Source organism: Stegostoma tigrinum, chromosome 31 (assembly GCF_030684315.1).
Source record: "Stegostoma tigrinum isolate sSteTig4 chromosome 31, sSteTig4.hap1, whole genome shotgun sequence".
Taxonomy (NCBI): Eukaryota; Metazoa; Chordata; class Chondrichthyes; order Orectolobiformes; family Stegostomatidae; genus Stegostoma; species Stegostoma tigrinum.
In genome coordinates this window covers 33,406,692-33,424,416 of record NC_081384.1, presented here as the reverse complement: position 1 = coordinate 33,424,416, position 17,725 = coordinate 33,406,692, and the positions used below count along the sequence as shown (strand labels likewise).

The window sequence follows — 17,725 nt, the reverse complement described above, 5'->3', positions numbered from 1 at the left end:
AGAACATGGTCTTAGCACTTCTCTCCCAGACTGTTAGAGCCTGGTCTGATGCATATCTCATCCTGTCCTTTGACCTACCATGTTGACCGTGGCTTCAGATCTTCCTCACTGGAACCTATTGTTACAACACCCCCTGTTGTTAGTCACTAACAGTCCCCATTAACAACTACTCACCCTCCCAGCCTGATTGTTATCAACTCCTTTGTCTGTCCAACTGTTCTTCTCTCTCTTTAGACTCTATCCTATCGTTTACTCCCTGCCTACCTCCTCCCTATTTCCTACATGTAAACTGACATTTTCCCAGCCACCATCAGTTCCGAGGAAGGGTCACTGGACCTGAAACGTTAACTGTGATTATTTCTTCACAGATGCTGCCAGACCTGCTGACGTTTTCCAGCAGTAGTAGTAGGAATTGCAGATGCTGGAGAATTTGATTTAACAAGGTGTAGAGCTGGATGAACACAGCAGGCTAAGCAACATCAGAGGAACAGGAAAGCTGATGTTTCGGGCCTAGGCCCTTCTTCACAAAGCGTCCTCTACATCTTGTTATCTGACCTCTTCCAGCAACTGTGTTTTTGTTCCTGATTTGCAGCATCTGCAGTTCTTTCGGTTATTATTGAGCATCTCAAGGAGTTCAGTAGATGATGGACAGAGGTGTTTGCTTAATATCACCTATACAAAGCAGCTGATTGGTGAGTATTTCTAACTTTTAAATAAAAGCAAGGTCTTCAGTTTGTGTTCAGATCTCTAGTCTATCATCGAACCATCACAGTGCGGAATCAGGGCATTTGGCCCAACAAGTCCATACAGACCTTCTGAACAGCATCCAACCCAGAACATCCCCCTACCCTATCCCTGCATTTCCCATAGCTAACACACCTAACCTACACATCCCTGAACACTATGGACAATTTTGCTTGGCCAATCCACCTACCCTGCACAAATTTGGACTGTGGGAGGAAACTGGAGCACCCGGAGGAAACCCATGCAATCACAGGGAGAATGTGTCTCCTTCTCACAGACTGAGGCTGGAACCAAACCTGTGAGGCAGCGGTGCTAACCACTGAGCCACCGTGCCTCCGTTTACTCTCATTTACTTGCAAAGTGTTTGTTGGATATAAAATTGATATTGGTGTGCTAACAAAAGAGTGGGGATTCCTCAAGTGTTAAGAGTAGAGTAATTATTTTAATGAATTAAGTAAAATGTAATAGTGATAGCAGGTCAGAAACTGTGTTGCAGATGCAGCAAGTGGGAGTTGCTGAAAACTAATGCTATCCAGCAAGTGTTTGCAGTTTGACTGACTTCAGAATCAAGTTGAAGAGCTAGAGTCCAAGCTGTCGACTTTGCATCAAATCGAGGTTAATAACCTGGACACTTTGCTCCTTGAAGCACTTACACTCATTAGACTAAACCACTCAAATTTAGTCAGTGATCAAGGACAGAAAGGTGTGATTGCAGATGCAGGTGGTATAGGGACACAAGGGGCAGCTTTTAACGTGCCTCCAACCCTGCAATCACGCAACTGCTAAGGAGGTCTTTTGAGCTATATGGATAAGAATGGGAACTGCAGGTAGGATGAACAAATTAGACATGACATAGTGGTACAGCGATCCATTCAGGTGAGGCAAGTAGGAATGCAGTAGCTGTAGGAGACAGTATAATTATGGGGATAGGTATTGTGCTTTCCAACTCGGTGTAAGAGAGACCTAGAGGCTATGTTGCCTGCCCAGTGCCAAGGTTGAGACCATCACCTTGGGCCAAGGGATGAACTTAAAGTGGAGAGGAAGGATTCAATTTATCTTTGTCCACATTGATGCTAACAGCACGTGTAGGACTAGCGAAGAAGTTCTGCTGCCAGATTTTGACCAGTTAGAAGGTCAGTGAGCAAAATCTCCAAGGCAATAATCTTTAGATTACTACCCGAACAATGGGCAAGTTGGCAGAGGGTAAATAAAAGGCAAGGGTGACATGTGTGACTCAAAAATTGGTGTGGTTGGAACAGGTTTCAATTTTTGGGTACTGACACTAGCACTGAAATTTTATGTCTGAAAATATTATTACGATTCTTTGAGGATGTAACAAATAGGATGGATGAAAAGGAATCAGCAGAGGTAGTATAAAAGTTAACTTTGGATTTTCAAAATCGGCATTTGATAAGAGATTGTACACAAGGCTACTAAATAAGTGTCCATGGTGTCAGGGGTAGTTTATTTGCATGGAGAGAGGACAATATAACGGGCAGAAGATAGAGGAGTTAGGATAGTAGGGGTGATAACCCGTAACTGGTGGAGTGACACAGGAATCAGTGCTGGGGCCACAATTATTTACAATATATATTACCGACTCAGATGACAGAAATGCAGCTGCTATCACTAATTTTGTGCATGACACAAAAACACTTGGAAAGGCCTCACTCTTGTGAGTCTACATAGTGACAGAGTTAGGTTTTGCAAGTGCTGAAAACTTGGCAAATGGAACATGATGTGGAAAAATGTGAGGTTATGCACTTTGGTAGGATGAACAGAAGAGATGAATATTGTTTAACTGGAAAGAAACTGAAGGCTGAAGGATTTGGGGTTGTTCTTATGCATGAGCCAAAAATAAAATCTGACATTCGAATACACCAGGCAATTGGGAAGGCAAATAGACTGTTAGGCTTTATTCTGAAGGGAATTGAGTACAATATAGGGAAGACTTACTAAAACCATGTAAGATACTAGTCAGACCATAGCTGTAATATTGGTTCCCTAGCTATGGGAAGATATACCGGTGTGGACACAGTTCAGTGAAGGATCACTAGATAACTCTGGGAATGGAAGGATCGTTTTACAAAGAGAAATTGAGCAGGTTGGGCTTGTATTCATTGGAGTTTAAACTAAAAACAGGTGACCTTACTGAAACATAAGAGCTTTAAGGAGTTTAACACAGTAGATGTGGAGAGGCAGTTTCTACTCTTGGGAGGGTCTAGGCCCACAGCAATGTAGCTAACCTGTAACTAGCCTCTGGACAATTAGGGAAGGGTAATAAGTACTGGCCTAGCCAGCAACATCCACGTCCTGTGAATGAATAAAAATGTGAAAAAACCAAAGATATTGGCAATGGGGAATTCAGACATGGTGATATCACTGAATGTCAAGAGGCAATGGTTAGCTTCTCTCTTGTTGGAGATGGTCGTTACCTGTACTTGCACGGTACGAACATTAGTTGCCGCTTGTCAACTCAAGCCTGGATATTATCCAAGTTTTGCAACATTTGTATATGGACTACTTCAGTATTTAAGGAGTTGTGAACAGTGTTGAACAACGTGCAATTAACAGCAAACATACCCAATTTTGACTTTGTGATGGAGGAATGGTCATTGTTGGAGCAGCTGAAGATTGGTGACCCTTGCATTTGGAATGAATGTATAAACTTTAATATGTGGTACAGATGCATTTGAACCATACAATCGGTCAGAATAAATCAAAAGACAACAAAAAGAATACTCAGGAATGGCTTTTAATTGACGAAAGCACTAACTTTTCTTGTGGTCTGGAAAATATCAAGTAATTACGAAAATAAATTCATTGCCTATCCTGTCAAGTTGATAACTGGACAAAATAGATCAGAAATACAACTAAATTACAAATTATAAAAAAAATTGCACTATAATCCTTGATTAAAGCAAATGAACAGAGCAATAAAGAATGTTTGTATACAAAAAAATGTTATGCTCCTGATCCTAATATTTTATCGCATGGTTAATTTGAATTCTGTATATTAAATTTCTAAACAAAGTTGATTTATACATAGCACATAATACATTCCTGATTAAATACATCATTTTATTACAATTGGCAATATCTAAGGCAGAGTCAAAAGCTACAGATCCCAGCTGTATGAGTTCTAATGATCTGAATTCCAGAGTATTTAGGCAATGATGAGCAGTGTTGTGTTGCTGGCTCTTTAATTGCATTTCTGATGTTCTTTCATCATGCTTTTGCTTCCATCTCCCTGAATAAGGAAAAACAGGGGCTACAGTGCAAGACCAACTGTTTGCATAACACCAAAGCTGATCTGTGTGCACTTGACTGTGGCAGGGATTGACAGCATACTACAAACTGGGGTAATTCTGTGCACCTTCTTACTCACCATAACAGGTGTAGCTCCAACTTCTCTGTCACTGCCTCAATTCCTGCATGGACCATGTCAATTACTCTTACAGCCTCAGAGCGAAGTGAACAAATTATGTGCAGGCACAGAAACCTGATTTCAGGTTGCAGAGATGAAACTAGCACCCCTTTACTCAAAACACTAACCTTTAAGTTTATTGTCAAATGTGACCAAAGAGAATTTTTTATCAAATTGAGGCAGTCAATAGAAAAGTTCTGAGCAGAAAAACACAATAGCCCATGAGCCATGAGCATTGAAAGCCAAATAAAGAACCTCCCCAGGATGGAAAAAGCATGACCATTTAGCACAACACAGCAAATTACTGAAGATGCGTGAAGTGTTTTAGTGCGAGCTAAATAAATAATGATCAAGGTTTATTGTATGACTTATGCAGTAGTATGTGTATACTTTCTGTTATTACTTCATTCTTTGGAATACAGCTGAGTATTAATTAGTAGCATTGTACTGATATAACATAGTACTGATAAACTTGCATACGGCAGAAAGTAAAATCCATTATCTCTATGCCACCAAATGGTCTGACATTTTCAAAATGGTACATTAAAAAGAAAGGCTAATGATGGACTTTAGCCTTTTGTGATTTTCTTCACAAGCCAAGTAAAATAGCTCTCTAATGATACAGAACATCTTCTATCAAACACAGCCTATTTATATCCTGTGTTGGTAATATGGTACCTGTACCTGCATACCAACATTTGGGTTTTTGGCCTATATATTTAATTCTTGCGAATGATTTTCTTATAATAAAAGCCTTGTAGCACATTTAAGTAAATTTAAGTTTTTGCTAAAACAAACGGCATTTTCTTAATGACTATATATAACCATGCCAACTGAAGAACAGTAAAGCTTTCATATAATTAAAAAAATTATAACTTAGGACATGCAATGCCAAGGCGGCCCCAGTCACAGACCGGATTAGATAGGTTTGCAGATTGAACAAAGATTCGATTGCACCCACATATGGAGATTGGACAAAGAGGCAAGCAGTAATGGTGGTAGTTAGAACTTCAGTTTGCTCAGCTTCGCATAATTTGTATAATATAGAGAAAAATAGTAATGACAGGAAAATGATCTCATCAAGGAACTTAGATTATATTGGCATGTAAAACGGAAGTGGTTTAAAATGCAAAGAAGAGTGTTTCAATAGAAATCGTATTTATCATTTCTTCAAAACAAAGTTACAACAGACCTACCCCTACGCACTGTTTCCATGGTTCTGACATCATTGCTAAAGAACAGTGTTATTTGGACTACAGTACCACAGGAAGAATGAATGAACTTACATTTCACATGCTGGTCAGTCCTAAAGTGTGCTGACTCATAACCAATCTCAGAGCCGCATGCATACAGCAAGGTCTTACAGCAATGACCAGCTGAGGAAATGGTATTTGCCAGAACACAGGCAAATCTCCCTATTTTGCTTCAGACATTTTGTGTTCTATTAAGAGGGCAGAAAGGGCCTTAGTTTAATATATCATCTGAAATGTGACATCGCTGACAGTGCAGCATTCCTCAAATCATCTGTACTCACCCCTTGGAGTTAGATTTGAATCTGTAATCTTCGGAACCAAGGGGAAAATTACTACCATAAACAATGCTCATGTTACAGGAACTTCTGCCAAAATTGTAGATCTAACTCTTCTAATGGAAATGCAATCAACACCTGACGTAAGTACAGATAGGTTCATTCCTCAGTGGCGATCCTTAATCAGAACTCTTTTTGTGGAACGTTAGCTTATTTATCACTTTCAGATGCTAACCAGCTTGCTCTGTGGATTATTTTCACCTGTCACCAAGAAATTTCCACATTAGAGAGAGATCCCACATAAACGATTGATCTCCTCTTGTAACTTCAGAGGAAAACCTTTGGTAAACAGTTATGCATGTATATTTCTGGAGGTTTCTGCCAATTGTTCAGAGATTGGGGAGCTCTGCAGAAATTTGATTTGATTGGTACTCACCAATCATTTTGTAGACAGTATCGCACAATTGGCAAACAGGGCTAAAGGAAAATAATCATTGTTATTTCACCGTGATCATCCAATCACCCGATTAGAATTTCATAGAAAATTAATCACTTCACAGGAATCACTAAACCATTCTGCAGTATTGAGAATCTACCTCCTTCAATTTTGAATACCCCTTTACATAATGTATGTTAATGAACAACTGACTGATTCCTATTTAGATCTATCTTGTCTTATCCTTGGTCGATAGCAATGGAAATACAGTACTGAGAAACAGAGACCTTTTGCATAAAACAAGTGCAATTTTTGTCCTGAAATAGCACTATATAAGTGTCTGCCACTCAGTGCCATTGAGCAAATGCAGCTTTCTGTGCTCTGTTCACCTTCTCAACAAGTAGGGACATACTGTATTAATTGATTAACTGAGTTTGTGGAGGGGCAATGGGCACAGGTACAAAAAAAGAGGGGTCATACTGGGTAGACTTTTAATCTCAGATGGCCAGTCCTTGATTCCACCTAGCAGGTGACACTGATCTTGTGGACTGGCCTGCATTCATACTCACTGAGCTGCTTGAGGTGCTGACTAGAGATGCAGAGGTGGGGGAATTAGATTCAGGGGAAGAAAATGTGGCATCCTCATAAAAGGCTCTCAAATAAGATTCAGATAATCTAATGACAAACCTTGTGTTGTGCTGTATCCAATCAAATATTAAGTTGTGATCATACAGGTTGTCATAATGCTACCACAAGGTGTTGATGAGGTCCCCAGCACAACTTCTGATCTGACTGATCCAACTTTGAAAGTACATGTACATTCAGGAAGAGGTGAAGGTGAGTGGGAGGTGTGGAAAAAAAAAGTCCAAGAATGGTTTGAAATTTGATCCATGGCTGACATTACATAAACCTTGTGCAAACTGGGTTCAATAGTAGAAAATACTTTGCAAATGAGAATTTTTTTGTTCCTTTAGAGATACTAGACAAGGTGACTTCACTTTTTTTAAAATAAGAAACTGCAATATGGTCTGATTTTCATATGGTGACCACATCGAGTCAATCACACAGGATGAGAATTAGAGAATGAACTGTTTGAATCCATTTTCAGACAACTGTCTCAGCCTAACAAAATATTCCAAACACAGTAAAGTTAGCAGAAATTTGACTCCAGTAAATTAATAAACAGGCACTTGAAAACCAGATTAGCACCACAAATTCTGGTACTCTAATAATGAAATAGATATTCTAAATCTGTAAACTCATTTATCATTTTTATATTGTAGAATCTTGCTCTGTATCTTTCTATTCTTAAAATAAGGTTTACTTTAATAGAAGTAATAAATAGAGTGCAAAAGTCCTTAACCCTAATAAGCTATAGTCTAAAGCCTGCTGTGCATGATTGTCATATTTAAAAAATTGCAGAAACCAGCTAAGAGGTGAACATAAAAGACACAAAGCCAATTTTAGCAAGTGTAGGTCAAAGAATGTGGCAATGAAAATGAAACACAGCATGGAGCTTAATGCAGGTCAGACAGAAGAGGTGAGACTACTGGAGGGCATTACTTTTGCACTATGAGAGTTACATCAACCTGGTCTGGTCTTTTCATTGCCCCAAGCATTAATGGTGCTAGCCTATGAATTAATGAAGTTTAAATGGCATTCTGGCTTTGGACAAGATGAAACTCAGAAAGGCAGAGGCAGTTCTAGTTGCCAGGCCATGAGAGAACATAGCCTGAGCGTGTCTTGGTGAAGTCAGGCTGCGACTGGTTGATCTTTGTCTCCACGGCGATGGTGCACTTCTTCCCATGCATGGAGCATTGAATGGGGTCACACACCTTCACTTGGAAGTGCCTCTTCTCACTGGAAACAGGAAAAGAAATTGAAACCATTTAATCAAATTGCCTATTTCTTAAGTAAATGCTCATGATTTTTCACAACCACAAGCAGTAACTAGTGCAGACCGAGAGAAACGGAAAACTGGTGACTCTCATTGTTCTTTGATTGTCTTGTGAGAGTTGAAGCACATACTGGCCTTTTGAAAGCCACGCTTGCAGCTTTTAGCCCTAACAGAGGTTTTCTCAATGACACCCCACACAGTAAAGTATCCATTTCCAAACCCAGCTGAGCACCTTGGCAGGTTTTCAGGATTTGTGGTTGTTGTTCTACACAATAAAACTTGCTGTATAGTATTAAAGTCAATAGTTTTGGCTTTGATTTTTATGGATAAGAGCAGAAAGAAATTCCCAACATTTCTATAACACACAACCACTTGGCCCAGATAGTGATGCTTTAACTCCTTGTCCTTTGAAAGGTTTTTTTATTGTATAGACATCAGCACAAACATTTAATGTTACAATCAGCAGTACAAATAGATGGAAGCTGGTTTGAATCATTGGTGCCTTGCAAAACACAGCTAGATCGTCCCTCAGGGATTAATTAATTAGACAAATCTAGAATTGGAAAGCTTGAAATCCTGTTTTAAAATAGTGTCTGACAACGGCACTTTGGTTTCCTCAGGGCAGAAAACAGAATGACTTCCAACATAGACTTGAAGCAATATTGAGACAGCATTGCCTGAGCATATCTGACACTTGCAGGCCATTTTCACAATTTTTTAACTTTAACATCATTTAATATTTACATAGGAGGCAGTCAGGGTATGCAAACAAAATATGAACTGAAGTTGTATGTCTGCGTCTAAGCAGGCCTTGTGGTTTCACAAACTGAGATCTGGTGTTTAAAACCGGAAGAGCATGTCACAAATATAGAATGGCAACTAGTAGCATTGAATATCCATCGGAATCTTTTTTATGATCTTGTCTAGACTGATTACCTACTGTATGTACTGAACTGAACTGTTATACAATGCTCAAGATTTAAGCATTTTGTATTTGCCTTATTTTGTGGTTCTGAGTGCTAAGTTTGAAGCTCACTCACTCTAGTTAATTGCTCTCTGTCTCCCTCAAACACCAATAATGTCCATCGCCATGGAGGTGAAAAGACGCAGCACTCCCAAATCAACATGATTGGAAGTTCAGCAAGACTCCTCCTTCCCTTTGTCTCAAAAGCAAAATTACATCAACCCTTAAACATGCACTATTAATTTTTCATGTTTTTTTTGCATTTTTTACCATTTTGCCAGGTTGGACTTGTTTTTTATTCCTTCACTTCATGTTGCATTTAGATTCCTGCTTTGTAGCCATTCAGTTCTCATTTGGACAAAACTTTTCTTTCTGTTCTATACCATCACAACACTGGTGCTGTATGTTGGAAATCAGGCTCCAGCATTCCGAGTCACCACAAATGTTACAGGTCAATGAAACCACTGAAGATTCCAATGTGCCCCTGACTGACTGCTGCCAGGACAAAAACAAACAAATACCTGGTCTTTTCAGTAACAGGAGAAAAATCTCTACTGCAACACAGCTCAATTAGGACAGCCAAAATTATATTATTTATTTTAACCTTTCACCCTTTGAAAAAATTATGCACACACACATACACTAAGAAAAAATAGAAACATGATAAGTGGAAGGAGGAAAAAAATCATGACGGTTCTATATCACCAGTACAAAAGATAAAACTAGGGAGTTACAAAGATAATGGGAACTGCAGATGCTGAAGAATCCGAGATAACAAAGTGTGGAGTGGGATGAACACAACAGGCCAAGCAGCATCTTAGCACCTAAGATACTGCTTGGCCTGCTGAGTTAGTGTTACAATTCATCTGATTGTTTGATGATGCCTTGATCTTATCTGCACAGCAGCGATCAGTCCGTAATTCACTGGTCACTTTTTTGGCTCTCTTTCTGTTGTCTCAGGGTTTTAGAATTACTTCTTTCAGTACCCCCAAATGTAGTTTCTCTGCTCTGTTTAAATAAAATTGGGGACAGAGCAATTTTAAAGACAGAGTTGATGCAGCTAATGTCTGAATGTTTCCTTGCTTCTCTCTGTTTCACACACATCACAGGTCAATGCTGAACTTCAACCTAACCAGAGTTGTTGTTATGCTAAGATCTCCCAAACCCAAAACAAATAATGCTAATGTCACCAGAAAGCAATAATGTCTTAAATGCATTTATTTTTATTCATTCGTAGGATGTCCCTAGAACCCTTGAGATGATGATGGTGAGTGGCCTCTTGAACAACTGCAGTACACAGGTTGACCTACAACGCTGTTAGGGAGGAAATTCCAGGATTTTGACTCAGTGACACTGGTTTGTCCACTGAAGGACTGGTGATATATTTCCAAGTCAAGATGGTGCATGGATTTGAGGGGAACTTGCAGGTGGTGGTGTTACCATGTATCTGCTGCCCATCATCATCATCCTAGAAACCCTTGTCCTTCTAGTAGAAGTGGTAATGGCTTTGGAAGACGCTGTCTGAGGAGCTTTCATGAGTTTCTGCAGTGTATCTGGTAGATAATACACAGTGCTGCTATTGAGCATAGGTGGTGGAGGGAGTGGATGCTGATAGGTGTAGTGCCAATCAAGCAAGTTGTTTTGTCCAATATATTGTCAAGCTTGTTGAGTAGTACTCATGCTGCATTCACCCAGACAAGTGGGGAGTATTCCATCACATTCCAGGCTTGTGCTTTGTAGATGATAGACAGGCTTTGGGAGTCAAGAGGTGAGTTATACACCGTAGTATTCCTAGCCTCTGGCCTGCCCTTGCAGCCACTCTTTTTAAGTGGTGATTTCAGTTGAGTTTCTGGCCATTGGTAACTCCCAAAATGTTGACAGTGAGGCATTCAGTGATGGTAACACCATTTGAAGACAGCACGGTGGCTCAGGGGTTTAGCACTACTGGCCAGGAACCCAGGTTCAGTTCTAGCCTTGGGCGATTGTTTGTGTGGAGTTTGTACATTTTCCTAGTCAAATGTGTGCAAGTTAGGTGCACTGGCAATACTATAGTGTCCAGGGATGTGCAGGCAAGGTGGATTAGCCATGTGACAGGCAGGGTTGCAGGGTCTGGGTAGGATGCTCTTCAGAGAGTCAGTGTGGACTTGATGGGCTGAATGACTCACTTTCACAATGTAGGGATTGTATGATTCTATGAATGTCAAGGGTTAAAGAGATTGTCTTTTACTGGAGACGGTCAGTGCTGGCATATCTGTGGAAAGAATGTTACTTGTCACTGGTCAGCCCAAGCATGGATACTGTCCAGATCTTATTGCATTTGAACATGGATTGCTTCAGCATGAGTCATCACAAATGGTGTTGAACCTTGTGCCATCATCAGCAAAAATCCGTACTTCTGACCTTTTGATAGATGAAACATCATTGATGAAGCAGCTGAAGATGGCTGGGTCTAGGACACTACCCTGAGAAACTTCTGCAGAGATGTCCTGAAGGTGAAATGGTTGATTTCCAACAACCAAAATCATCTTCCTATGTGTCAGGTATGACCCCAGCAGAGTCTGAACCCTGATACCCGTTGATTCCAGCTTTGCTAGAGCTCCTTGATGTCACACTCTGTCAAATGTGGCCTTGATGTCAAGGGCTGTCACTCTCTCCTCAGCTCTGGAAATCATCTCTTTTGTCCAAATTTGAACTAAGGCTGAAATGAGGTTGAATGGCCCAGGCAAAACTCAAACTGGGCGTCACTGAGCAGGTGCTGCTTGACAGTTGATGATTCCTTCCATCACTTTACTGACGATTGAGGGTAGATTGATGGGATGGGAATTGGCAGGGTTGGATTTGTCCTGCTTTATGTATACAGGATATATTTGGGACATTTTCCACATTGTTCAGTGTATGCCAGTCTTATACTTGTAATGGAACGGGTTAGCTAAGGAATGGCAAGTTCTGGAGGACAAGTCTTGCTGAAATATTGTCAGGGCCCATAGCCTTTACAGTATCCAGTGCCTCCAGTCATTTCTGATTATCATGTGAAGTGAATCAAATTGTTCATATTGGCTAGTATCTGTGATGCTGAAGACCACTGAAGAAGGCCATGACATACCATTCACTCAACACTTCTGGCTGATGATTGCTGCAAATGATGCGGCCTTTTGTAATGACATGTTGGGTTTTTCTATCATTAAGGATGGGGATATTTGTGGAGCATCCTTGTCCAGTGAGTTGTCCACCACTATTCACGACTGGATGTGGCAGGACTGCAGAGCTTAGACCTGATCCGTGATTGTAGGCTTGCTTTGCTCCGTCTATTGCTTGTTGCTTCTGTTGTTTGGCATGCAAGTAATCCTCTTTGTAGCTTCACCAGATCAACACCTAATTTTTAGGTATGCTTGGTAGTGCTCCTGATATGTCCTGCTGCCCTTTCCATTGAACCAGGGTTGATCTCCTGGCTATATGGTAATGGCTGAGTGGGGGATATGCACAGGTTACAGATTGTGCTGGAGTACAATTCTGCTGCTGTTGATGGTCCACAGGGCCACGTTGGTGCTAGATTTGTTTGGAGCCAATCCTGTTTAGCCTGGTCATAGCGTCACACAACACAATGGAGGGTATTCTCAATGTGAAGGAGAGACATCAACTTCACAAGGACTGTGCTTTGGACAATATTCTCGATACTATCGTGGACAGATGCATCTGCAGCTAGCAGGTTGGTAAGGATAAGGACAAGAATGTTTTTCCCTCCTGTTGGGGCGGCACGGTGGCTCAGTGGTCAGCACTGCTGCCTCACAGCGCAAGGGACCCAGGTTCGATTCCACCCTCAGGCAACTGTCTGTTGTGAAGTTTGCACATTCTCCCCGTGTCTGCATGGATTTCCTCCCACAGTCCAAAGATGTGCAGGGTAGGTGGATTGGCCATGCTAAATTGCCCATAGTGTTCAGGGGTGTGTCGATTAAGTGGGTTATAGGGGGATAGATCTGGGTGGGATGCTCCAAGGGTCAGTGTGGACTTGTTGGGCCGAAGGGCCTGTTTCCACACTGTAGAGATTCTACGATGATCTATGATGATTGGATCCCTTACCACCCACTGCAGAGCCAGACCAGCAGCTATGTCCTTCAGGACCTGACCAGCTCGATCAACCATGCTGCTGTGGGAGCCACTCTTGGCGCGGGGCACTGAAATACACAGAGTTCATTTTGCACCCTTGCCATTCTCAGTGCTTCCGCCAAGTCTTGTTCTCAATGAAGGAGTACTGATTCATCAGCCAAGGAAGTTCGCTATGTGAAGCTGCTCTGGGGTCCTGATTCAATATTGAGGTCTCCTAAGGCAACTCCTCCCAACTGTATACCATGGTGCTGCTGTCTCTGCTGGGAATGTCCTGCCAGTGGGACAGAACATTACAAGGGATGGTGATCGTGGTATCTGGGACACTGTCATACTCACAGAATCATAACAGACAAGGTCATGTTGTTGCTTAATTAATCTGTGAGATTGCTCTCCCAGTTTTGGCAGTACCCTTAGATGTTGGTAAGGAAGACTTTGCACAGTCAACAGGGCTGTTTCTACTGTTGTCTTTTCCGGTGCCCGAGTTCGTCTAGTTTCATTTCTTTATTGAGACTTTGCAGCAATTGATGCAACTGAATGGCTTGCTAGGCCATTTCAGAGAGCAACTGACAGGCAACCACATCGCTGTGGGTCTGGATCCACATGTAAGGCCAGACCAGCTGAAGCCACTGTGTCCCCACATAAGTTAATTTTACTTGATTTTCCGAGGTGTCAACAACTCCATGTACATTCTCCAATTTTAAAAGCAATGTCGGTAAGATGTGGTTTCTTATATTACGTATTTAACACCCCCTTTGGCTGTTCTCTCTTGAAACTTATGGTTATTTAATCCATCTTGCTTCCCATACTAACATAGAGCTTCCATTTTGATCTTCCTGCTTCTTCCCACTGTCTAATGGCTTAAAAACTCATATTTCTATCACTCTTTAGTTCTGGTCTCAACCTGAAAAGTCAACCCTGTTTCTCTCCATGATGTTAGGTATTTCTAGCATCTTTTGCTTTTTGTTCCATTCATTTGGTCAATGTGAAATGACCTCTCAATGAAAATGTCTTGTCTATTAAACAGGTTGAAATTACTTTCATCAACAAACATGCACTGACAATTTACATTGCTGCAAGTCCAGTTTAAGAACTCAAGACTTCCTGTTCTTGGTTCAAGGCCGACTTAACAATGGTAAATATTTGATGGGCAAGATGATTGGGGTTTCACAAGAACAACAAAAGCATGCTCTTGAACAAGTGATGAAAAATTGCAACTCAGAGTTTGCAGGTTAGAACAATTTCATTTTAAATCCTTTAATATTTTTAACTGGTAAACAATGCTAAGCTTTTCAAGTTTTGTTTATTTTCAGGCTTTTGACAAACACAAATATTTCAGCATTTTTTTGCTGACACTTTGTGACCACAACCATATGAATTGAGAACAGGGCACATTGCAGTGATGCCAATATAAGGCTGAAAAGATGACTAGAAATGATCACTCTTGGTTAAATACGGAAACACCAATACAAATTCAATTGTTTTTCCAGAGCACTGTGAATGGAAGATGGAGGTCAATTACTAAATGTTAGAAATATTACTTTAACCCTTAGCCTTGATGTTGTAAATGTATAATAATTACAGATAACGTCAGAGGGTTGGATGGGAAATGTTAACGTGCCTATAGGATGAGCAGGCTGAATTAACAATCGAATGCAAGTCTTTGGTTTTCCCTCTGATTATTAGTATTCTCTACTGATGCTAATTGTGGAGTATCTATTCCCAAAGCTGAGCACCATTTAATATGGCATTTGCATTCAAGAGCCACCTGCACACACATGGTTTCACCCACATGCACAAATGACTGAAGTGAAACAGTGGTGAATTTTCCGAAGAATGTCTGTAATATGTTCAGCTACAACTGTCTGTGACTGTAGAGGTGAGATGCCTGCATGACAGCAACACTGTATGGACAAAACAAGTTGCACAGTTACAATATCAAACCTAGGACAAGCAGTAGCAGCAGATTTTTAACATGCATACCTTGGTATTTGAGCAATGGGCCCTTTGTTACTGATCCCTATTGAGCCCATGTTACTTTTAAAGGTGCTGCTATGCTATTTATGTAATGTGTAACTAAAAACTTTTCTCCTTCTCTAAGTACTTAAAGTAATCATGCATCAATGCCTTTGTTCATTTCCAGCATTTAAGGTAAGTTGTCATGTCAATCTGGAGTTAAGAGCTGACTTGACTTCAGAACAAAGCTATCTTCGATTGGTTTTAACACTACCTATCCAGCAGCGAATGCCAGGCAGTATGCTGCTTTACTGGCACGTGCAACATTAATGTTGAAATTTTGTGCATGGTACCCACTGTTTGTATTGGTCACAAACAAAGCCAAACAATTCAGCTCCATCCACTCTTGAATCCAATGTTTCTTTCAGACCAGCTTCCTCAAACAAAACATAACTGAAGTAGTCAGTCGTAGTCATACAGCATGGAAACAGACCCTTTGGTCCAACCAGTCCATGCCGACCATAATCCCATGCTAAATTAGTCCCATCTGCCAACATTTGGCCCATATTCCTCCAAACATTCCTTATTCATGTACTTATCCAAATGTCTCTTAAATGTTGTAACTGTACCCACATCCACCACTTCCTCTGGAAGTTCATTCTACTCATGAGCCACTCTGTAAAAAAAAACAAAAATTGTCCCTTATGTCTTTTTAAAATCTTTTTTCTCTCCCCTTAAAAACATGCCCCCTTGTCTTGAAATCTAGTAAATTAGATTCTGAACCTGTTTAATCTGTTCACCGAGGCACTGATGTGACGATATTGAAATTCTGGCTTATAATGCTTCTGTGAAGCACCTTGGGATGTTTTAATGTTAATGATACAAAATACAATTTGCTGATGTGCTTGGTAATATTTGCCAATAAGTTGGTATTCCCTCACAGAAGGCTTTCAGTAAACATTATCGTGGTAGTACTCTAGACTACAACTAACTTCATTGCCTGATTGTGTCTATAAGAGGATTGTAGACTTTAATAATTAGCCAATGTAGAAGTCAAGAAAAGTATCCCTAATGCTTACTTAGTTTGAAATTGAGGTTTTGAGTCTGGATGACAGCTATGATTTCAAAAGGGAGACTGTTTTGCTGCGAGGGATTACATTCTCCCAATTCAGTGGCACACTGCACTTTCATCTCCTTCCATCTGCTTCAGCTTCGCTGCACAACACAGCCACTTACTTTCCTGACTTATGCATTTTTTGAAAAGAACGAATCCTTTAAGAAAAAAATCTTCCTTGTTTCAACCATGCTGGAATTCAACAGATGTTGATACTGTTCTTGGGGGCTTTTGGCTTTTAGTTTAAGAAACATCATGCATTAGGTTTCTCTATGACCCAAAACTGGATTTTAAAATGTATCAACATTACATACTCTGCAGTCTCCTTCCTCTGCTGCCTGATAGCTGAAATGTGTGGATGGATGATATATGTAGAACTTAGTACAGCAACAGCACAGCACAAGAACAGGCCCTTCAGTCTAAAACTCAGAAGTGAACTTGAACCTACAATGTTTGGACTCGGAGACAAAAGTGGCAACAGTGAACAAGAACAGACAGCCTCACATTTAGGATAAGATAATTGAGACAAGATTGGTCACAGTCTTAAAGTTTTTAAGAAGTAGTTGGGTTAGAGTAGGAGGATGCAAAGAGTGAGGTTAGTAATTTACCAGCAATTAATACCAAATCGGAGCAGCTTGTGGTCACTAAGGGATGGACTGAGGCAGCTGGAATTCATTTTACAGTTGACCTTCACAATCAGCAGACAGCTAAGTGTGGGCAGTGTGGACTAGACTTGAGACTGGGTCTGGGAGCTAAGGAAGTACATCTAGCTCAGCTTTCCTCCACTGTGGCTTTGAATGGTAAGTGCAAATGTGTTCCCTTTTCAGCAAAAAGACTTTGTTCAGAAATAATCTATAACAAACTCCTTATCATCAATTGTGGGAAAGTACTCGACAAAGTGGCCAAATCAGATTAGATGATTAAATTCCCTACAGTGTGGAAACAAGCCCTTCGGCCCAACAAGTTCACACCACCCCTTGAAGCATCCCAGTCAGACCCATCCCCCTATAACCCACACACCCCTGAACACTATGGGCAATTTAGTATAGCCGATCCACCTAGCCTGCGCATCTTTGGACTGTGGGATGAAACTGCAGCACCCGGAGAAAACTCACGCAGACACAGGGAGAAGGTGCAAACTCCACAAGACAGTTGTCCGAGGCTGGAATCAAACCCAGGTCCCTGGTGCTGTGAGGCTGCAGTGCTAACCACTGAGCCACCGTGCCGACCTAAAAGAGAGTTAATGTCACCACACACAATGCAGACGGACCTAAGAGCTGCATACAACTGGACTTGAAAACAAGCAAAATTTTATTAAATTTATACTCGCCGTTATTAAACGGAGGGAGAAGAATTTTAGTACGCGTTGGTATTAAATAAAATGCTAGTTTTTAAGTTAAAAGCAGCTAGATATTCTCCAAATAAGTAACCTTCTCAAGCTATAGCTGCAGGATTTTAATTCATAATCTAGGAGCTGGGGATTGTTTCTATTCTGTGCAACACTTCTCTTAGTTTAGGCAGTGGAAGATTCATATAAAAGAGTGATTATGCAATCAGG

The 17,725-nt window shown here is 40.7% G+C and overlaps 1 protein-coding gene across 1 annotated transcript in view; it reads right to left on the bottom strand.

Annotated features, from left to right (window-relative positions):
- Nucleotides 1–3,501: 3,501 nt before the first annotated feature.
- The window catches only part of myo1d (myosin 1D), a 486,267-nt gene continuing 472,043 nt past the window's right edge, over nucleotides 3,502–17,725 (bottom strand). The window contains exon 22 of the mRNA XM_048560821.2: nucleotides 3,502–7,995. Coding sequence (XP_048416778.1) covers nucleotides 7,839–7,995 — 157 coding nt within the window. The 3' untranslated portion in view covers nucleotides 3,502–7,838. The remainder of the gene's footprint in view (nucleotides 7,996–17,725) is intronic.